Below are 23894 nucleotides of genomic sequence, written 5' to 3'. Positions count from 1 at the left end.
GGTGCAGAAACAAAAGACAGAGTATATAGATTTGAAAGAAAGGGCAAGCTGCTAGAGTGTAAAATTAAAGCGGACAGTTTGAAAGAAAGGGGCAAGCGGCCCAGATGTAAAGTTAAAGCGGACAGAAGCAAAATAAGAAGAAAGTGCGAGGGTGCACAATAAAGTCAAGAAAGGGCAAGCGGCCCAAAAGATAAGTACGGAAAACGTGCGAGTAGGCACGTAGAAGGAAAGTGACTGCTTAAAGGTGCAAGGACGCACAGCAATGGAAAAGAAGTGCAAGTGTGCACAACCCAAGACAGAAGGGTGCAAGAAGCACAATAAAAGCAGGAAGGTGCTCAAGTGTGTACAACTAAGTGAAAGGAATAAAAGACAATGCAAATGTGCACGAGAAAAACCCGAGCATAAAAGGTACCATGGAAAAGTACAAATCAGAAATAGAAGGGCAAAGGATCAGAGTGGTTGTGCTAAGGAAAAGCAAATAGCCTGGCGTTTTGAAAGCCTCCGACTCTACCCTATGAGAGGATTGAATGTAAAAAAAGCTGTAAATAAGAAAAAGGCATATTCTGACCAGCTGAATTTGTGTTTGGAACTAGAGGGGCCTAATCTTCGGGAAGGGCATCCGAAGAAAGTTAAAAGGAACTGTGATATATACTGTTGTATGTTGGAAGCTGGAAGAGGCCTGTTCTTTGGGAAGGGAACCCTGGGAGGCCTACTTAAGAAGTCAATGTACATCCTGATAAAACTAACTTTGTGTTTGAAAGCTGGAAGGGGCCTGTGCTTGGGAAAGTTAACCAACCCTAAGAGGCTCGGCCAAGTTGGAGCCTTATTCAGTTGCCCTATGGTGTTGAAAGGTCTGAAGCATGGGGAAGGGAGCCCAGAGAAGCTTCAGAAGGAACTGTGATACATTTTCTTTTGTAGTGTTTGAAACTTGACTCAGTTGACACTTGGGGAAGGGAACCCCAAGGAACACAAAGACACTGAAGGTATTAGAATACACTGCAAGGAACCTGTGGCGAAGGTCTTGCAGGCAACCGTTTGATTTGAACTTATTTTTGGTGAGCTTAAAACCACGCTTGACAAGAAGACCACCGGAAACCAACCCTGGTTTCCTATTTTTCTGTTGAACAGCTACTTTTCATTTTTTGACAAAAGAAACCCAAACACATTTTTGCATAGGTTTAGACACATACAGACTTTTTATTTGGACTTTCAGACATCGACGGCCCTTAGAAGGAGGATCATTTCAGGGAAACATCCCTTTAGAGGTAGGATTAGTTGGGTATTAAATTAAATTAATTAAATTACACCAACCCTGAAACTTTAAAGGCTTTGAAATCTTACTTTCGAATGGATTGTGTCCTCCCACGTATTCCTTATCTTTGATATTTCCAATATCCAGCTTTGCTGCTTCGGAAAAAATAAAATTCAGAAGGGGGTACTGTGCCGTCGATGCCTGTCGACTTGATGTCCCTCAGGGGCCCCCGTCTCGATGTCAGTGTCGCCAAGGTATATGTAGCACGCTGTTAGGGAGAATTCTCTGTTGAGGCTGAATTTCCTAACCTAGTGAGTCCCCCAGCAGCTTTGCTTTTGGGGTTTATTTTTTTCTCCTGCCAAGAGTGAGACTCTTTTACCCTCACTCTTGGGCATGATTTGAGTGTGTTTCTTTGAATCAGGTTGTGCTTAATGGGCTATGGGGTCTTTTACCCCATAGGTCTTCATGTGTTTTTGTGACATGTGTTACACAGCACCCTCAGTGCAGTAACACAGGGGTGTCATAGTGACCCCCCAGTATACACTCCATAACCTGGGACTGACTACTGTCTCCCAGGGCATCTAAAGTCACCATTGACTTTACTAGTCTTAAATTCTGAACAGAACCAGTACAAACCATCATATTGTGGACGTACTGGCTGGGGCAATTCAATTGCCCCGGGGTCTGTTAGTCGAGGGGGCACGTCTCCGTCCCCCCTGATCGAGTTTTGGCTGGTGGCAGTGGATACTACTTTTTATATTCAACCGCAAATATTTTCCTATGGGATTTCCCATTGTTTTAGGCCACTATCTTTATTTAATTATTTACGGTAGCCTCGAACATACCGCCGGTTTATTTAATTAATATTAATTCTCCGGTTGGTATTTTTTGCCAAAACTTGATTCTAAAATGGCGTTTGTGTTCTCTTCTGTGACTCCAACCCAAGTCGAGCCCTTTGTTCCACTTTTTGGCGGGCTTCTCCACAGAAGCCCTCCAAAGTGGTGCCACTCTGTCTGGGGTACTTAGGAGGGGTGGAGGGGGATTTAGGCACCCTGGACTGAGTTGCCTAGGCAACTCAAGTCGCACTCCGTCCTCATTGGCCCAAGTGGTAAGCCGGCCGGCTCACCACTTAGCATGTTTGAGTGACAGCTAGGCTAGGTGAATGGAGGTTTTCTGCATAAAAGCAGGGCTATGGGGACTGGAACTTCAGAAGTCGCCACAGGACCTAAGAATCCGACGAGGGAGAAGCTGAGATGACCTGCCACGACGCCACCACCGGTGGAGCCCTGCTGGACCGTCTCACCACTTTTCCCAACGACAGAGGAGATCTCCCGCCGGAGAGTCTTCTTCGCTTGACTGGTGGGGATAACCAGTTTCACCGTCTCTTCACCTTCCTGACGTACCTCGTGGCCGCCTTGCCTGTGCCAAGCACCCCGGCAACCGGGATACCACGTTTTACCGCGAACAAAGGTACCACCTTTAACCGGAAAACTCTGCGGCTGGTTTCTTCCCGGGTAGTGCAATGACCTTCACCTTTCCTCCAAGTCGAGATCTTCTCTTCCCCTGGACGACGACGTGACTTGCACCCACTGCCAGGAACCACTGCCACCGCTGGAGGATCCTTCCCACTTAAGGTACCGTGTCCCGCCTGGCTTCCCTTGCTACCGACTGTACGGGGTAGATTTAGCCCCCGGCTTTCGAACCTGGGTTAGCCTGGGACACCCTGGCTAAACTTTCCTAAAGCCTCTCTAAACCCTTTTTGAACCCTCTGCAAGACTTTCTAAGCCTAGTGTAACTGTGTGATCTTGGGCGCATTTGTGCTCTGCTCTCTCTAAGAGTGGGCCCAGTCTTTGGACTTTGGCTCACCAGTGACTTTTGCTCTTCTGCCTTGCTAACAGTGTTCCTGAACCTTAGAGTGTTGTACCTTTTCCATATCCTGTCTTTTTCTCTCCCTTTCTCACAAACTTATCGGAGTGCCATCTAGTTAAGCGCTCACCTCTGTATGAAAATAAGTGGTGTTTTACTGTGACTTATCTGATAAGGAAAAAGGGGTGTATATATTACAATAGTAACTGTGTTTAGAATATTTTACAATAAGAGTGCTGGAGTGTTTCAAACAGTGTGTTTTTAAATAAATAATTATATACTTTGATACCAAAGCTCTGGTCAGTGTTTGCTTGTATTGGTGTGTCTGAGTGCCTATTGTGTATACTTTGCATACTGCCTAACTCTTCTTGAGAGAAGTCGGACTGCTCAGCCACAGCTACCAGGTAAATCTGGGTGGTACAGACTGCTACCAAGTGGGTTTACCGCTAACACCTGTAGTCCTAAATCTTTTGCAGTGTTCCCTAAGGGAACTGCACAGGTTTCTGCCTAACACACGCACAGCACCTGTTGGCCTCAGTTCCGTTTATCCACGCTTGAGCTTCAGATGCGGTACGCCTCGTTTCTTAACAGGAATATCTTCAATACTTCTTCGATAATTTATTCCTATCTTTGAGTGAATACGTGAAATGGATTTATCTTCGGTGTCGTCCACCCCCAGATCGGGCTTAAAAAAATGCTGTGACTGCGGTGCGAAGATGTCCGTGACGGACCCTCACAGGATCTGCCTGTGGTGTCTGAGGTCGACTCATCCATCATCTAAGTGTGAGGACTGCCTATCCAGCCCTGAGAGAGCGTAGAGGGAACCTTGCAGCAGGTAGAACCCAAAAATCCCCTTTGACTCTGTCAAAAAAGCTAAAGACCTCGGACGAGTCGAGAACAGTTTCTCCTTGTCGCAAAAAGAATAAACGTTCCTGGTCAAGAAATGGTTCACACCACTCGTCGACCTCTAGACACGGAAAGAAACAGCACCATAGATCGCCATCTTCCTCATCTACAAGTTCCTCACCGAATGGGTCGTTTGCCCCACTAAGTCTAGTTCACCGGCCCAGTGGGAAGAGTTTAGATTACGAATGTTGAAGGTGTTTGAGAACGCGGCCTTTTCCAACTCTACTACACCCAAAACCCATGCTTCAGTCGAAAGACCTCCTAAGCACAAAAGCTGTGCGTCGTCGGACCCGGCGGGTAAGATTCCTCGAGAGCGATCAATAAATCCCTTGAGTCGAGAGAAAGTCCCCTCGAGGACTGAGCAATCGACGCCGAAAGATTCTGGGGAAGGGAGCCCAGAGAAGCTTCAGAAGGAACTGTGATAAATTTTCTTTTGTAGTGTTTGAAACTTGACTCAGTTGAAACTTGGGGAAGGGAACCCCAAGGAACACAAAGACACTGAAGGTATTAGAATACACTGCAAGGAACCTGTGGCGAAGGTCTTGCAGGCAACCGTTTGATTTGAACTTATTTTTGGTGAGCTTAAAACCACGCTTGACAAGAAGACCACCGGAAACCAACCCTGGTTTCCTATTTTTCTGTTGAACAGCTACTTTTCATTTTTTGACAAAAGAAACCCAAACACATTTTTGCATAGGTTTAGACACATACAGACTTTTTATTTGGACTTTCAGACATCGACGGCCCTTAGAAGGAGGATCATTTCAGGGAAACATCCCTTTAGAGGTAGGATTAGTTGGGTATTAAATTAAATTAATTAAATTACACCAACCCTGAAACTTTAAAGGCTTTGAAATCTTACTTTCGAATGGATTGTGTCCTCCCACGTATTCCTTATCTTTGATATTTCCAATATCCAGCTTTGCTGCTTCGGAAAAAATAAAATTCAGAAGGGGGTACTGTGCCGTCGATGCCTGTCGACTTGATGTCCCTCAGGGGCCCCCGTCTCGATGTCAGTGTCGCCAAGGTATATGTAGCACGCTGTTATGGAGAATTCTCTGTTGAGGCTGAATTTCCTAACCTAGTGAGTCCCCCAGCAGCTTTGCTTTTGGGGTTTATTTTTTTCTCCTGCCAAGAGTGAGACTCTTTTACCCTCACTCTTGGGCATGATTTGAGTGTGTTTCTTTGAATCAGGTTGTGCTTAATGGGCTATGGGGTCTTTTACCCCATAGGTCTTCATGTGTTTTTGTGACATGTGTTACACAGCACCCTCAGTGCAGTAACACAGGGGTGTCATAGTGACCCCCCAGTATACACTCCATAACCTGGGACTGACTACTGTCTCCCAGGGCATCTAAAGTCACCATTGACTTTACTAGTCTTAAATTCTGAACAGAACCAGTACAAACCATCATATTGTGGACGTACTGGCTGGGGCAATTCAATTGCCCCGGGGTCTGTTAGTCGAGGGGGCACGTCTCCGTCCCCCCTGATCGAGTTTTGGCTGGTGGCAGTGGATACTACTTTTTATATTCAACCGCAAATATTTTCCTATGGGATTTCCCATTGTTTTAGGCCACTATCTTTATTTAATTATTTACGGTAGCCTCGAACATACCGCCGGTTTATTTAATTAATATTAATTCTCCGGTTGGTATTTTTTGCCAAAACTTGATTCTAAAATGGCGTTTGTGTTCTCTTCTGTGACTCCAACCCAAGTCGAGCCCTTTGTTCCACTTTTTGGCGGGCTTCTCCACAGAAGCCCTCCAAAGTGGTGCCACTCTGTCTGGGGTACTTAGGAGGGGTGGAGGGGGATTTAGGCACCCTGGACTGAGTTGCCTAGGCAACTCAAGTCGCACTCCGTCCTCATTGGCCCAAGTGGTAAGCCGGCCGGCTCACCACTTAGCATGTTTGAGTGACAGCTAGGCTAGGTGAATGGAGGTTTTCTGCATAAAAGCAGGGCTATGGGGACTGGAACTTCAGAAGTCGCCACAGGACCTAAGAATCCGACGAGGGAGAAGCTGAGACGACCTGCCACGACGCCACCACCGGTGGAGCCCTGCTGGACCGTCTCACCACTTTTCCCAACGACAGAGGAGATCTCCCGCCGGAGAGTCTTCTTCGCTTGACTGGTGGGGATAACCAGTTTCACCGTCTCTTCACCTTCCCGACGTACCTCGTGGCCGCCTTGCCTGTGCCAAGCACCCCGGCAACCGGGATACCACGTTTTACCGCGAACAAAGGTACCACCTTTAACCGGAAAACTCTGCGGCTGGTTTCTTCCCGGGTAGTGCAATGACCTTCACCTTTCCTCCAAGTCGAGATCTTCTCTTCCCCTGGACGACGACGTGACTTGCACCCACTGCCAGGAACCACTGCCACCGCTGGAGGATCCTTCCCACTTAAGGTACCGTGTCCCGCCTGGCTTCCCTTGCTACCGACTGTACGGGGTAGATTTAGCCCCCGGCTTTCGAACCTGGGTTAGCCTGGGACACCCTGGCTAAACTTTCCTAAAGCCTCTCTAAACCCTTTTTGAACCCTCTGCAAGACTTTCTAAGCCTAGTGTAACTGTGTGATCTTGGGCGCATTTGTGCTCTGCTCTCTCTAAGAGTGGGCCCCGTCTTTGGACTTGTGACTTTTGCTCTTCTGCCTTGCTAACAGTGTTCCTGAACCTTAGAGTGTTGTACCTTTTCCATATCCTGTCTTTTTCTCTCCCTTTCTCACAAACTTATCGGAGTGCCATCTAGTTAAGCGCTCACCTCTGTATGAAAATAAGTGGTGTTTTACTGTGACTTATCTGATAAGGAAAAAGGGGTGTATATATTACAATAGTAACTGTGTTTAGAATATTTTACAATAAGAGTGCTGGAGTGTTTCAAACAGTGTGTTTTTAAATAAATAATTATATACTTTGATACCAAAGCTCTGGTCAGTGTTTGCTTGTATTGGTGTGTCTGAGTGCCTATTGTGTATACTTTGCATACTGCCTAACTCTTCTTGAGAGAAGTCGGACTGCTCAGCCACAGCTACCAGGTAAATCTGGGTGGTACAGACTGCTACCAAGTGGGTTTACCGCTAACACCTGTAGTCCTAAATCTTTTGCAGTGTTCCCTAAGGGAACTGCACAGGTTTCTGCCTAACACACGCACAGCACCTGTTGGCCTCAGTTCCGTTTATCCACGCTTGAGCTTCAGATGCGGTACGCCTCGTTTCTTAACAGGAATATCTTCAATACTTCTTCGATAATTTATTCCTATCTTTGAGTGAATACGTGAAATGGATTTATCTTCGGTGTCGTCCACCCCCAGATCGGGCTTAAAAAAATGCTGTGACTGCGGTGCGAAGATGTCCGTGACGGACCCTCACAGGATCTGCCTGTGGTGTCTGAGGTCGACTCATCCATCATCTAAGTGTGAGGACTGCCTATCCAGCCCTGAGAGAGCGTAGAGGGAACCTTGCCGCAGGTAGAACCCAAAAATCCCCTTTGACTCTGTCAAAAAAGCTAAAGACCTCGGACGAGTCGAGAACAGTTTCTCCTTGTCGCAAAAAGAATAAACGTTCCTGGTCAAGAAATGGTTCACACCACTCGTCGACCTCTAGACACGGAAAGAAACAGCACCATAGATCGCCATCTTCCTCATCTACAAGTTCCTCACCGAATGGGTCGTTTGCCCCACTAAGTCTAGTTCACCGGCCCAGTGGGAAGAGTTTAGATTACGAATGTTGAAGGTGTTTGAGAACGCGGCCTTTTCCAACTCTACTACACCCAAAACCCATGCTTCAGTCGAAAGACCTCCTAAGCACAAAAGCTGTGCGTCGTCGGACCCGGCGGGTAAGATTCCTCGAGAGCGATCAATAAATCCCTTGAGTCGAGAGAAAGTCCCCTCGAGGACTGAGCAATCGACGCCGAAAGATTCTACACCATCAGGGTCGAAAGGTGTCATCGAAGCCATAGGCGCAGATATCTTTGGAGAAGCCATCTAACATATTTCAAAGCCATCGGCGCAACCATCAAAGCCGTTGATGCAACTGTCGACGTCTCTGCGATTTTGGCTCCCCTGACCATAAATATGACTAGACTGGAAAAGACATATTCTCCTTTGCCACAATCTGATTTTTTCAAATCCCTCTCCTCTATTTATGAGGATGCAGAGGAATCTTCTGATGAATCCAGACCTTTTGGTTTACAATATGGAACACCATCAGTGCCAGAGGCATTAATTTCAGAAGATTCACGTATGAAAAACCTACAAGAATGCCTACATGAGTCTAGTGGGATAGACACCTCATCAGAGGTTGAATTCGGCAGGGCAGACCCCGGTAACCACGCAGAAGTGACATACAGGCAACTGATGTCAAGAGTTATGGAATATATGGGGTGGACAAGACCTACACCAGTCTCTGAACAAGACAATCTAACTGATGTCTTGGACAGAGGGCAACAAGAGGACCCAATTGTACTGTTTCATCAAGCCTTACAAAAGCATGTGACTACCAACTGGGAGGCACCAGAGGCCATCCTGGCTGTCAATAAAAAGTTGACGGCAAAGTACAGAATTTCAAGCTCTGACCCTTTTTATTGGTCCAAGCACCCAACACCAGAGAGTCTGGTGGTTCAGGCGGCCACCTCCATGAGTAGGCAGAATGCCTATCCTACAATAACTCAGGATAGGGATGACCAGCATTACAACGCCATGGGCAAAAATGTTTTTTCGGCTGGGAGTATGGCCTTGAAATCGGCCAATGCTGCGTGCACATTAGCAAGGTTTACACACACTCTTTGGGAATGCATTTCCATGGCGGCTGACCATATCCCCAAAGGGGAAGTGCGAGACGGATTCCTGAACATTGTCAAGGATGGGAAAGATGCAATGTGCCAATCCCTCCATACAAGTCTCGACTCTGTTGACAGTATCAGCAGAGCTATGGCGGAAAGTACAGTGATGCGCAGAGTTGCCTGGTTGAGAAAGTCAGGATTTGCTCCAGACGTACAATCCAGGCTTCTCAACATGCCCTTTGACGACACTCATTTATTTGGAAACCAAGCTGATGTGAGTTTGGAGAAGTTGCAAACTTCCAGGACAGCAGCCAAATCCTTTGGTGCTGCAATCAGACAATCTCCAAACCGCCCCACGAGTACACCCTGGAGGGGTAGGTCCTTTCATCACTACTCCACATTTGGAAGGGGCAGAGGGCAGCCAGTTCAAAGAGGACATAGAAGATTCCCCTGCGGTGGATGGGGAAGAAGTACTAAGACCGCAGCGGCTGCATTACCTTCAACCGCTGCGTCAGCCACTCCAAAACCTCTCTGAGTACTTGATTCACAAGACTGCAGTTGGAGGCAGGTTGTCACAGCATCTGACAGAATGGCAGGCTATTACTTCAGATGCATGGGCATTGGAGACAGTTGCCCAAAGTTACTGCCTTCATTTTCTGCAAAAACCTCAGCGCCATCCACCGGGGAGCAACACCTTGAAAGTTCCAGATCCGCTGCTTATGCAGGAGATTTTAACCCTGCTAGAGAAAGGTGCTATAGAACCAGTACCTGTAGAGGAGACGAACAAGGGTTGGTACTCCCCTTACTTCCTAATCCCCAAGAAGGACAGAGGATTGAGACCCATCTTGGATGGAACGGATGTAATAGATAGAATGGATGAAATAGATGGAACGGATGGAGCGCATGGAACGGATGGAGTGCATGGAACGGATGAAACAGATGGTGCTATGTACGCCCCTCTGTCCTATTCTCGTACCTGGTCGCAGGCACTTTACTGATAACCACCACATCACACTACTACGCTTACTCTCTCCTATACACCATCACTCAACTAGAACACAGCTAAACCATGATAAATTTGGGCTGGCTGTTCTCATACTAACATGACCCCACAAACACCTCAACATCCAAATAAAACACAGCTAGCTGAGCACATTCCGGCTAGCTTAGGCGTCTCCTCAGGCCTAACGCAGCCAGAACTCAGTCAGAAATCATCCAACTGATTTCCTCAGCACCACACCAACCGCTATGAAGCAGCTATCGTGCAACAACCACACCAGCTGCACACATATCCGGTGCACCCACGCACCATACAACACTCTCTCTACTGACCTGAACTGCGGTTCCCAAGAGCATTCAACCTACCAGTGCTTTGAGGTCATACCAATGATATATAAGGCGCTATATAAATGCCAAGTAACATAACATAACTTAAGCGACTTGAACAAGTTCAAAATGGTAACCCTTTCCCAGATACTTCAGGCCCTCCAGCTTCAGGATTGGTTGGTATCATTGGACCTTCAGGATGCTTAGTTTCATGTGCCAATCCATCACAAGCACAGACAGTACATGAGGTTTGCCGTTGGTGGTTCTCATTATCAGTTTCGAGTTCTGCCATTTAGGCTGACCTCCACTCTAAGGGTATTCACCAAACAGATGACAGTTGTGGCAACAAGTCTCAGGAGAGGAGGGATTCACGTTTAACCCTATCTAGACGATTGGCTGATCAGGGATAGTTCCCCAGAACTAGCTTTGGAACATCTCAGCTATGCCTGCCACTCCCTTCACAGACAGGGCTTCTCCCTCAACTTCAAGAAGTCCCACATGATACCATCACAAAGACTCCAATTCATTGGGGCAGTCCTGGATGCATCCCTGGGAAAAGCCTCGCTGCCAGTGGTGAGGCCTCAAGACATTCTGCAGATGGTAGCCACATTCCAAAAAGCCCAGTATCTACCGGCCTTCGATTTTCTGAGGTTGCTTGGCCACATGGCACCCTGCATCTTCCTGGTGCCAGAGGCTCACCAGAAAATGAAATCTCTCCAATGGGCTCTCAGGAGTCAGTGGTCACATTTCTCAGGAAGGATGTCAGACCTCCTACAAATCCCAAGCAGAGTCTCACTGGATCTTCAGTGGTGGGCCTGTCGGAGAACATCTTGAAAGGAGGACCATTTTGGCAACCATGACTGGAGATAACAGTAGTGACGGACGCCTCACTCACGGGGTGGAGAGCCCATACCAACAATCTGACAATCAGTCGTTGGTCTCCATCGGAATCCAAACTACATATCAACCTTTTAGAGCTGAGAGCAATCAGACTAGCGCTGAAGGCTTTTCTGCCATCTGTACAGGGAATGAATGTCCTGATAATGACGGACAACACAGTGGCCATGTACTACCTCAATAAGAGAGGAGGTGTAGGCTCACTACCACTATGCAGAGAGGCAATGCAGCTCTAGTTCGGGGCAAAACGAGAAGGAATCTCTCTTTCGACAGTTCATTTAGCTGGAGAGAAGACCACGACGGCGGATGATCTGAGCAGGCAGAGCACAGTCTCCCATGAGTGGGAATTAGCTCAGGAAGTCCTTCAAGAGATCTTCAGCCTTTGGGGAACCCCTCAAGTGGATCTGTTCACGACCAGTGTCAACCGGAAGTGTGAACTGTAATGCTCAAGGGAATTTCCCCCAAGAGGAGCTCATGGAGACACGTTCATAGTTGACTGGGAATTTCCACTCCTATACCCGTTTCCTCCAGTCCCCGTCATTCCTCATTGTTGAGACAGGTTTCTGAACTCCGACCTGGTGGGCAGAGGTTCAGAAGGCCAGCCTAGTTTCCTGGAACAGGGTAACCTTCTGGACAAGCCAGACCAATCAAGGTAGTAGCATTGGCGGCGGTCAAGACTAGGTCACCGGAGCAGTGAGGATGACTGAAAGACCTCAATGAGCACACGGAGTAAAGGACACTTACAAATCACTCCCAGTCGGGTGTATATTTATTTCAAGGCCTTTGATATTCAACACACAAATAAAATCACAGTAATACTTCTAAGCCAACATAATCCCATCACTATACATATATACAAGACCAATGGGGTCTAAAGGGTTAATGCACGAAATGGGTCCACAACCTAAAAGGCTAAAAGGGGGAGAAAGCAGGCAGTGCAAATGGTCTTTAGTCCCTTCTGCATCAAACACAATCCTAACTGAAAGGCAGTCCAACCACTAAGAAGTGTGGAGCCTATTGCTCGAATGTACTTGCAAAGCTGGCGCACGCGGTAATGCAAATGGGCAAAATGGGGTCTCTTCAAGAGTCTGTAGCAGCTCAGGAAGGTGGAGGAGGTGATGCAGAATAAGTTCCCACTATTCGTGGAGGGTCTCCCCAACAGGGCAGAGCAGGTTCAGGAATTCAGGAATAGTTCGCTAGTTCGCACTAGCAGTGGAAAGGAGAGGGGCCCTCAGGGGCCACTCATGCGTAAAAATGGATGGATACGCTAGGGGCCACCGGTTAGGGTTGCAATTACTCACCGGCGCACTCCGGACCAAACTTCGGCAGTCAAGTCCACTTCGGTTGCAGGTTCAAATGCGCAATCTCGTGGCTCTGCAGCTTTCAGCGATGTAGTTACAGCGTTGATTCCCAAATGGGACAGTGTCAATTTCTCCGCTCCTGGTGGATGGATCAGGCCAGTTCTGCTGTAGCAGGCTTCAGGGCACAAAGGAGCACAGCTGCAATGGGTTTGCAAAGTTCATCACCACGGCTGGGCGACACGGTAACTGCATGTACTCTGGTTCGGGCGCTCTCTCTTTACTCCAGACCTGGGAATGCCAAGTGTATGAAATCCGGTGTGAGAGTGCTGTGAACACTGGGCTTGCGATGTACCAAGTTTCGAGGGCCCTCTCGAAATGGTGGCGGTGACAGAGCAAAGGTCCTGCGTAAACTGGTCAGCCCACTGACTGGCCCAGGGACACTTCCGAGAAGGCTTACTTGAAGGGTTTGATGAAGGTGCCGAGAATAGTTGATCCCACTATTCCAATGGGTCGCAGCGTCTTCGCAGACCTTCTAAGACGAACAGATGCAGAGGGGTCCAGCGGGATGACATTGGGCTTAGGGTGTCAAACCTTCGAGCGGGTCACCAGCGGTTCCTCGACTTGGCCTCTTAGTTTCAGGATACTTGGATCCTATCCTTCGTTCAGTGAGAGCTCCAGAGATCGACTGGTATGGTTGTTTGGAGCCTTCTCTTATCCAAAATCTCCTTCGCGCCAAAATGAAGAGGACCCAATGGGAGATCTGCTCACATACAGGCATACCATACATGGACCAATCATGGACCAAAGTGGTCCCTGGCATTCACAGCACACCAGTCTCAATGGCACCCAGGATGTGTATTGGAACCAGACAGTCCAGCCCACATCCTGAAGCACACACACAAGGGATGCAGAAGCCCAAAAAAGCTTGGCGTTTCGCGGGAGAATGCATGCCCAAATAAGGACTGACCCGGGTCGGCTCGACCAGGGGAAGGTGAAGGGGCATGATGGCCAAAGGATAGGACAATGAACCTCGTGGCATGGCCATTTTGGAGCCAGGCCCCCTATTTGTGCCAAACGTGGTAACCGCGGTTCACCTGGCAGGAAAGGGTTAAAAATACATGAAAAGATAAGCTGCAGCCAGCCCTGTCCAAGGCACATCTGCACTTCTCCTAAATAATCTACTAACTTAAAAAAACATATTTTTGGTAGCAATTACTTCTGCCCGAATGGTGAGTGAGCTGCAGGCTTTATCCTGCAAGCCTCCTTACAGTATTTTTTATAAAGACAAAGTGGTACTAATAGTGAAGCCCACTTTTCTCCCCAAAATTGTTTGAGTTTTATCTCACTCAGAAGATAACCATCTTTTTATCCTCCACCACATCCTGGGAAGGAAGAAGAAAGGCTTCACAGGATTGACCCTAGACATGCACTTAGCTTTTACAACTCCAGTATAACTAGGTTAAGACAGGATGACTAATTATTTGTTGGCTATTCAGGTCACAGATTGGCTTTGGCTATTACCAAACAAACTCTATCCAGATGGATTATATTGGCAATATCGGAATGTTACAAACTGGTGGGGAAAGATGCTCCGGAACACCTAAGAGCTCATTCGACCAGGGGCATGGGAATTTCTTCTGCTTTACCGAGGGGAGTTCCAATAAGGGATATATGTGCAGCTGCCACATGGTCGTCTGTACACACCTTCAATAAACATTATAGTTTAGGCTCTTCTCCAGAACAGGAATCTACATTTGTCAAAGCAGTGTTGGACTCCCTGCATACACAGTCATGACATTTCATGTCCCACAAAATTCTACTCCCTCCTCCAGATTATTTAAACTGCTTTGGGAGTGTATAAAAGATAAGGAATACGTAGGAGGACACAATCCATTCGAAGAACAAGTTACTTACCTCTGGTAACATTCTTTCGACTGGATGTTCCTCCCACGTATTCCTTATCGCCCCACCCAACATGCCCTGCAGTAGAATTTCCCTTGCGGTTACAGTCTATGCTCTCTCAGGAGGAGTAACCGTCCGACACAAGATAATCCTTCACTCGTAAAAACGGAACTGAGGCCAACGGGCGCTGCGCTTGCTACATATACTTTTTGCGACATCGCGACAGATGTCCCTTGGAGGCCTCGAGTCAACAGGCATTGATGCACAGCACCCCTTGCTGAAATTTCTTTTTTCTGAAGCAGCAAAGCTGGATATTGGAAATATCAAAGATAAGGAATGCGTGGGAGGAACATCCAGTCGAAAGAAGGTTACCAGCTGTAAGTAACGTGTTCTTCCGAGTCCGTGTCTCTCTTGTTACCATGCCTGTCTCACAGTATCCTTAATATTCCAGAATTAAGATGGGTGGGTTTACCTTGAAGGCTGCATTTCAAAAGGTAAAGGAAGAACCAGCCCACCATACATGATGATCAACTTAAACCCATGGTTCATCCCCAGGGAGCTCATTGGGTGTCTGTTTGGAGAAGTATGCGTATAAGGAGCGGGACTGGAAACGCTGAAGAGTGGTTTAGAGAAAAAAAGGCAACCTTCTGTGGCTTAGATACATTTCTTCAGAATGATGACATAAAAGGAGAATGTGTGTTCATGTTTTATAAGCTATATCTCTGTATGATGATAAAGGCAAATGATGTTCTTCCATCTCCAAATGTAGAATTTACCGGGCTGTCTCCTGAGATGATGAGCTTTGCCAATGACACCAGCGGCCTCATAGAAGCCAATATGGACTTGCTCCTGTCCATCCGTGAAGAGGAGCAAAAGGTGAGTGTGGACAGCGAATATAGCGCGCATGAACGGAAATCTCAATAACGCCACCTGAACCTTCTGTTCTAGTTTTTCAATTTTTTTTTATGGTTTTTCCAGAAAAACAATCATCACACAGGAACATTTAAAAAAGAAATGTATCTGTCAAACAATTAACAGTTCGAAACATTACTCCCAAAAGATGTTCAACACCCCCTCTTCCTAAGCTTTGATGTATTGATACTTAAACCCTGTGAAGTTGACTTCAAAGTGTTTATTAGGGTGCATAAGGGTGCACCTTTAATTATACAGTGGACATTACCTTTGCGACTCCTCTCAAGCCTCATTTTCATTCTCACGTGCATGGTCTTCTCTACTTCCGATGCCCTCTACTTCATACTTCACCCAGAAGGGGTACCATTCCATCCCTATGTTTTGTCTTCTCTTGTTAATCCAACTCGTGAGCTTTTCCATATAGTAGAGATTTTTTGAGTTAGATACCCATTCCTGTTTGGTGAGAGGAAAGCGTTTCTTCCAAAACTGTGAGACACAGGCTCTGGCAGCCAGCAACAGAGGATGGATCATGTGCGGTAAGCATTAGTATTGTTCGTCCCTTATCTGCAATCCAAATAAAATCAGCAGTGTGTGGCAATCCCATTCGAATGGATTGTGTCCTCCCACGTATTCCTCATCTTAGATATATCCTTACCTTTAGGTTCGCCTCAGAAATTTTTTCTCTCTCCAGCAGAGGGTGCTCCACTCGAGGCCGTGGCGTCGATGTCCCTCGGCGGCACCCGTCGAGCACCAACGTCATCCACTGTATAAGAGCCTTGAGCGTGCCCGTTGGCTTCAGTTCTGTTTTTCCGTTAGCTTTGCTTCGGATCGAGTTAAACGGCGCTTCAGTATTTTGTGAGAAAAAGCTATGTCGTCGTCTTCGAACCCTTCCACACCGAAGACAGGTTTTAAAAAATGCCTAAAATGTGGAAACAAGATGTCCCTGACGGATCCACATAAAAATTGTCTTTGGTGCCTCGGTCCCGACCACCGTACGGAAGACTGTGGTTCGTGCCAGTCGGTGACCCACAAAGCCCTAAAAGAGCCTAGAGGTAAACTGGCGATCGGGGAGGGTTTATCGAAGTCCAATTTAAAAAAGAGAGACTTGGACCAGTCTTTGAAAAAATACCATTAAAAAACATCATTCGAGGAGTAGATCGAGAAAGTCTTCTTCGTCTTCAAAAAAGGCTAAGAAGAGACTACATCGATCTCCCTCATCATCTTCGGAAGAGGTCATAGCATGTCCATTGAAGCATGACTCTCCGAGTAAATGGGAAGCTTTTCAAGTTTCCATGCTAAAAATTTTGAGAACGCGGCCCAGACCCCCTCAAAAAAAGCTAATGAAGACCATGCTCCTGTTCACAAGAAAAGTGACAGAGGAAGGTCCAAAACAAGAAAAGCTGATAAAAAGACATCGAGAGCGTCATCGAGAGACTCTTCTCGATCACCTCGTAAGACAGATCCTTCAGTGCATAAATCAAAGGTAGAGGGAAACAAAATGGCATCGAAAGATCATACGCATCGAAGTCGACATCGACGTCATCGAAGGTCCTCGAGTCGACAACTTCCTCGAAGGAAGCTACGTCGAGTTCACGCTCGAAAACCTTGAAGGCTCCTTCAACGGTCTCCACAGCGCCCTCAACGATTATATCGAGGTTGTCGAAAGTTCCTTCGACGGTGTCGAAGGAGGTGATTAAAACTTTTGCGCCATCGACACTTTCGTCGACGCCCAAGCCTTTAATAAGGGAAAAACCTTTAATGCCTGAAAACGTTTTTCAACCAGAGAGTCGACATGATTTTTTCAGGACCATGTCATCCATCTATGAGGGAGATTCATCGGAAGAGGAGGAAGTCACCTCTGCTGGTGTTAAATTTGGCACTAGATCCGTCCCAGAGGAGTTAATTAACCCTCAAACAAGAATTCAAGATCTGCAAGAATGTTTGCAAACTGCAAGCGGCCTGGATACTTCTCCAGAGTATGAGTTTGACAAACCAGACCCATCAGAACAGGTTGATATGGGTTATAGAAAACTCATGAGCAGAGTTACAGAATGTATGGGGTGGGGTAGGAGTTCACCAGTCTGTCAAGATGATGACATGACGGATATATTATCTGTAACACCTCAACAAGACCCCATTCTACCCTTTCATATTGCCTTAAAGAGAAGGGTTAGTTCTGCATGGTAACGTCCTGAAGCCATAGGGACAGTAAATAGAAAGTTTGTGGCAAAATATAGACCTTGCTCATCTGACCCGGAATACCTCAGCAAACACCCAACTCTGGAAAGTTTGGTAGTACAGGCAGCCACTTCCACAAAGAATGCGGCATACCCTACAATCCATCCAGATAGGGACGATAAAAAGGTGAATGCATGGTCTAGGAAAATCTTTAAATCTGGCAGTATGGCTTTTTTAGTCTACTAATGTAACTTGTACCTTGGCAAGGTTCACATATTCCCTGTGGGACTGCATGTCGGCGGCAGCTGAACGCATCCCGGAAGGTGAAGAACGTGATGGCTTTCTAGCTATTATAAGGGATGGAAAGGAGGCTTCGGGAGAATGCCTTCAATCAGGGTTGGACACAGCCAACAGTATCAGCAGGTCCATGGCGACTAGCACAGTGCTACGTAGATTTGCGTGGCTAAGAAAGTCTGGGTTTTCTCCTGATGTGCAATCCAGGCTTCTTAATATGCCCTTTGATGGCTCGAGGTTGTTCGGTAGCAAGGCAGATGAAAGTTTGGAGAGAGAAGCTACAGACCTCCAAAGCGGCGGCAAAATCTCAGTGCCGCTATAAGACAACCTCAACAACGCCCCTACACAGGCTCATATTCCTGGAGGGGTCGTCCTTTTCGCTATTATTCCTCAATTGGAAGAGAAAGAGGGCAAGCCAATCAGAGAGGTCAAAGAAAATTTCCTTGGGGGCGAGGAAAAGCTGCTAGATCAGCCCCAGCAACAGCATCTGTACCATCAGCTGCTGCTGCAGCTGCCGCAAAACCACTCTGAGGTTTTGACCCACAAGACCCCGGTGGGAGGCAGAATCTCACAGCATCTAGAAGAATGGTGGGGCATTACTTCAGATGCTTGGGCACTGGAAACAGTATCCCAGGGTTACTGCCTTCCTTTTCTAAAGAAACTTCAGAATCACCCCCCGGAATACAACTCTGCCAAACATCCGGATCCCCTCCTGTTGCAGGAAGTTTTAACCCTGCTACAGAAAAGTGCAATAGAACATGTACCTGTAGCGGAGAGGAACAAGGGTTGGTATTCCCCATACTTCCTTATTCCAAAGAAAGACGGAGGACTGAGACCCATCTTGGACTTGAGAAACTTGAACAAGTTCCTAAGGAAGGGCAAATTCAAGATGGTCACACTTTCTCAGATCTTTCAGGCTCTCCAACTCCAGGACTGGTTGGTATCATTGGACCTTCAGGATGCTTACTTTCATGTGCCAATCCATCTCAAGCACAGAAAGTACCTGAGGTTTGCGATTGGCATTTCTCACTATCAGTTTAGAGTTCTGCCATTCGGGGTTGACCTCCGCCCCAAGACTTTTCAACAAGTTTATGGCGGTGGTGACAGCGAATCTCAGGAGAGGGGGGATTCATGTCTACCCCTATCTGGATGATTGGATGATCAGAGCACGTTCTCCAGAACAAGCCCTGCATCATCTGTCCAAGACTTGTCACTTCCTTCACAAACTAGGTTTTTCTCTGAATTTAAAAAAGTCAAACATGATACCATCACAGAAACTCCAGTTTATAGGAGCATTCCTGGATACCTGCTTGGGCAAAGCCTTGCCTCCCGAAGAGAGAGCTCACCACATTCTGCAGATGGTAACAAAATTCCAGAATGCCCAGTATCTTCCGGCCTTCGATTTTCTCAGGTTGCTCGGTCTGATGGCATCCTGCATTTTTCTGGTGCCAGAAGCCAGATTGAGAATGAGATCTCTTCAATGGGCTCTCAGAACTCAATGGTCCCAATTCTCTGGGGAAATGTCAGATCCGCTGCAGGTCCCAGCCCAAGTAGCACAGGATCTACAATGGTGGGCTTGCAGACATCATATCCTCAGAGGAGAATCATTTTGGCAGCCATGGCCGGAGATAACAGTATTGACGGACGCCTCACTTACGGGGTGGGGAGCCCATATCAACGATCTGACAATCGGCGGACGTTGGTCTCCATCGGAGTCCAAACTACACATCAATCTTTTGGAGTTGAGGGCAATCAGACTAGCGCTGAAGGCCTTCCTGCCCTCTGTACGGGAAAGAATGATCTGATAATGACGGACAATACAGTGGCCATGTATAACCTCAACAAAAGAGGAGGAGTGGGGTCACTGCCGCTGTGCAGAGAGGCGATGCAACTGTGGTTCTGGGCAATACAAGAATGGATCTCTCTATCGGCAATTCATCTAGCCGGAGAGCAAAACACAACAGCGGACGCTCTGAGCAGGCAGAGCACAGTCTCTCATGAGTGGGAGATAGCTCAGGAAGTCATTCAAGAGGATCTTCACCCTTTGGGGAACCCCTCAAGTAGATCTGTTCACGACCAGGGCCAACCGGAAGTGCGAACTATACTGCTCAAGGGAATTTCCCCCGAGAGGCGCTCTAGGGGACGCGTTCGTAGTAGAATGGGAGTTTCCACTTCTGTATGCGTTTCCTCCAGTCCCTGTGATCCCTCAAGTAATCAGGAGGTTGAGAAAGTTCCGGAAACCCATGATCCGGAAACCCATGATCCTAATTGCACTGGATTGGGCCAGGAGAACGTGGTACCTGGACCTTCTGGACATGTCCATCTGCCCTCCAATACGTTTTCCAAGAAGAGAGGATCTTCTCTCACGAGAGGAAGGTCATGTTCTCCATCTGGAGGTCAACACACTCAACCTTCACGCATGGCTTCTGAAAGGCTGAGATACAAGAATTGGGATCTCCCGGATGACGTGATGGAGATTTTGCTTTCGGTCAGAAGGCCAGCAACCAAATCTCTATATCGGTGCCGTTGGAACAAGTTCAGTAACTGGTGCAGAGAAAAGAATGTGGACCCATTTCAATGTAACATCCCCACAATATCATCTTTTCTATTACATTTAGCTAATCTGGGGCTCCAGGTTGGAACGATAAAAGGATACTTAGCAGCGCTATCCATCTTTAAGCGCTCTTCAGAAGAATCTTAATTCAAGATACCCTTAATAATTCAATTCTTAAAAGGTTTGAATAATGTGTTTCCACCAATACCTTTCCAGGTTCCAGTGTGGGATCTGAACTTGGTTCTAAAATTTCTTACATGCATTCCATTTGAGCCTTTACATTCTTGTCCGCTAAGGCTCCTAACTTTGAAAACAATACTCCTTGTAGCATTGACATCATCCCGCAGGGTAAGTGAGTTGCAGGCGCTTTCGAGCAACCCTCCTCACACCATCTTTCATAAGGAAACCTTCTTTTCTACCTAAAATTGTTTCGGATTTTCATCTGTCACAGAAAATAACTTAACCTACTTATTACCCTCCTCCTCATGCAAGCAAGGAAGAGGAGCGGTTGCGTAGACTAGATCCCAGAAGACCTCTTAGTTTTTACATATCAAGATTGGCAAAGATTCGTCAGTACAACCAACTTTTTGTGGGGTACACTGGACGCAAACTGGGTCTTCCGGTAACCAAACAAACTTTATTGAGATGGATAATTTTAGCCATAACAGAATGTTACACATTGGCTGGAAAAGAACCACCTGATGGTCTGAGAGCTCATTCAACCAGGGGCATGGCAACTTCAACAGCTTTAAAAAGGGGTGTCCCTATACAAGATATTTGTGCAGCAGCCACATGCTCATCCATGAAAACTTTTATAAAATATTATGCTTTGGACTCGACCTCTTCTCAAGGAGGTCTATTTGCCAAATCGGTACTCCATTCTGTCCATGATTTAAAAAAATACTGTACTCCCACCTCCAATACAAAACTGCTTTAGGAGCCCATCTAAGATGAGGAATATATGGGAGGACACAATGCATTCGAAGAACAAGTTACTTACCAACTGTAAAGTTCTTTAGATTGGATGTTCCTCCCACGTATTCCTCATCGACCCTCCCAACCAACCCCACAGTACAGTTTACGTGAATTACACTCTAAACTCTCTTAAGGCTGGGGTCAAAAAAGGCACACCTTTAACAAATTAAGATCCATGGACTATATTATACGAAAAAACAGAACTGAAGCCAATGGGCGCACTGGAGGCTCTTATACAGTGGATGACGTTGGTACTCGACGGGTGCCGCCGAGGGACATCAACGCCACGGCCTCGAGTGGAGCGCCCTCTGCTGGAGAGAGAAAAAATTTCAAAGGCAAAACCTAAAGGTAAGGATATATCTAAGATGAGGAATACGTGGGAGGAACATCCAATCGAAAGAACGTTACAGTTGGTAAGTAACTTGTTCTTCTATCCCATCTAGCTCCATAATCCAGGAGTGGACCTCAGTGCAATACCTCTGGATGATTTCACATTTTCACCAGATGTTTTAGTATGTACCATTTTTCACGCAGCTTCTCCAGCACCCATGATTTATTCCTGAGATCATTTTTGCAAGTCGATTTGCTGGCAACCATCTATGGGAGAGTTTAATCCCATACAGTTGAAATTAGAGACAGATGGTTTTTGTGTAGCTTTACACATCTGCTCCCACAACTGGTCTGGGATTCCTTCCACCGGATCTGTCTGCCATTGCAAACAGATATTCACGGATTCCTTGTTTATAATCTCTAGGATAATCTTATAAGTAGCTGATATAAACCCTTTGTTCCCCGGGAAATTATCCAGAATCTGTTCAAAGGGCGTTCATGTTCTTGCTAGCACTTTCCTCCATTTCTCTTGTGTTAGTACGGTATTACCCGAAAATACCAAATAAAAATAGTCAAACTGCGCATTATTGCGAATATGCCCAGTCCGGAAAAGACAGAAATACAAAAATGCCCAGTACTACGGCTTTCAATGCTGAATGACATTGAACTGACCGGGGGCTGAGGGTGTATCCCCTGCTCCCATGTTCGGTATCGCATTCCTGAACAGAGGTTGCACGGGTGTCCCCTGCTAGCCATATTCACAAAATGGTCAGTACATTTACACTAAGGGCAGGAAGACTTACTTGGCGGGCACCATTTCTGTTTCGCAGATGAGGCGAGCAAAAGTGCTTGGTGAGTGATAACGCACAAGGACGCATTTGAAGTACCAGGAAGTTGAGGGACAGGGACTCGAAGCAGCAGTGTCCACGTAATGTATAGCCAAACCGGAAAAGTGACAAATGACATTTTTGATCTGCGAAACTTTCATCTCCGGAGTGTTGCGACCCATTCTTTTCGTCTTTGAACATTTAATGTAGATCCGTTAGTACCACCTTGAGTAGATAGTGGACTACTGATAGTAGTCCTATTCCTAAGGCTGTCTTCAGATCTGTGAAGGATATAAAATTCTCACATCTCCAGAGCAGCCGAGCTTTTTCCAGACATGCCTCATACTAGGACTGAAAGCAGAAGTCGCTCGAGTATATCTCCCAGGAAGGGGGCGGGGGCACAAGCAGCGATGGCCACGTTATCAGCTTTTTCCCTACTCCTCTGTTTTATCATATATTCCAAACGGGACCAAGCATTTGCATTTTTTAATGGGTGTGTTCATGCCACGTACGTTGAGAGAAAAATACTTGTGATTGTCCTGAACTGAATAAAGCTACACTGGAGTTGCAGAGGTAATTTCATCCTGAACTAGTATTTCTACCAAACAAATCTACCATTTAAAATATATTCAACGCCTTTTCACTTTGGTACATTGTGAAGCTTTTGTGTTCGTGATTTCCACCATATTTTCCCCCAAGCTCTTGTAAGCAAACAATTGTGCATTTTCTTTCTGGGGTAGTAGGGAGAGAGTCCCCGCTCGCCCCACCATTCTATCCAGAAGCAAACTTTGAAACGTATTACTATGATTAATTTAGATACAATCATACCCTTGAAGGCCAAGGACAGAGAACTAAACATATATTCATAAATCGTGACAGAATGCGCATTGTCTTATGCAGATCTATAAATAACTCAAGCAATAACAACCTGGTAATCAGACCAGACAATAGATCAACGTTAAAGTAATGTGGCCAAGTGAGGACCAGAACCACTTTAAATGATTGATCCCCACTGTTGTTAAAGCACCTCTGGTGGACAAGTATATACAAAGCAAAGTCAAATAAGCATTCCATCATAGGCTCCAGCAGTGTGGAGCCTCCTCTAATGACTGCTGAGTGAAGGGACCCAGTCCTTTTTAGAATGTACTCCTTCATGATTACCAGGGGCAGTGCTCTTGGAGACCTGTCTGGTCTCTCTTCCGGCAAGGATGACCTTGACCCAGGGCGCTCATGCCTTCCTCTTTTGTCAAGGCAATGTTTTCAGATCATTATAGTGGAGTCTAAAGCTTAAGGGAAAAGTCCATCTGTAGCCTATCTTCTTTGACGTCACAATGTCAGTTAACGGTTTTAGTTCTTGCATTCATGCCAAGGTGATAGGGGAAATATCCTGAAAGATCTGAATGAGTGACCCAGCATATTCGATCTTTTGGCCACCATTATGGGTGCATATTATTTTTTCTCTGATGCAAAAATCATCGGGTTCAACAAGACATTTGTGAGATGTAGGTTTGGAGTCTTTCTTGAGTGGACTGACCTTGTAGGCCCTACGTAGGCAGTGGTCTTCAGTTTTACCTCCCTTCTGGAGCACAGTAAGAAG

At 46.5% G+C, this 23894-nt stretch overlaps 1 protein-coding gene across 1 annotated transcript in view; it reads left to right on the top strand.

Annotated features, from left to right (window-relative positions):
• The window catches only part of LOC138488252 (uncharacterized), a 2582589-nt gene that overhangs the window by 471262 nt on the left and 2087433 nt on the right, over nt 1-23894 (top strand). The window contains exon 5 of the mRNA XM_069615092.1: nt 14997-15103. Within this exon, the coding sequence (XP_069471193.1) occupies nt 14997-15103 (107 nt within the window). The remainder of the gene's footprint in view (nt 1-14996; nt 15104-23894) is intronic.

Source organism: Ambystoma mexicanum, chromosome 9, assembly GCF_040938575.1.
Source record: "Ambystoma mexicanum isolate Mex_15411 chromosome 9, UKY_AmexF1_1, whole genome shotgun sequence".
In the NCBI taxonomy this organism is placed as follows: Eukaryota; Metazoa; Chordata; class Amphibia; order Caudata; family Ambystomatidae; genus Ambystoma; species Ambystoma mexicanum.
This window is presented reverse-complemented; position numbering and strand designations above follow the sequence as displayed.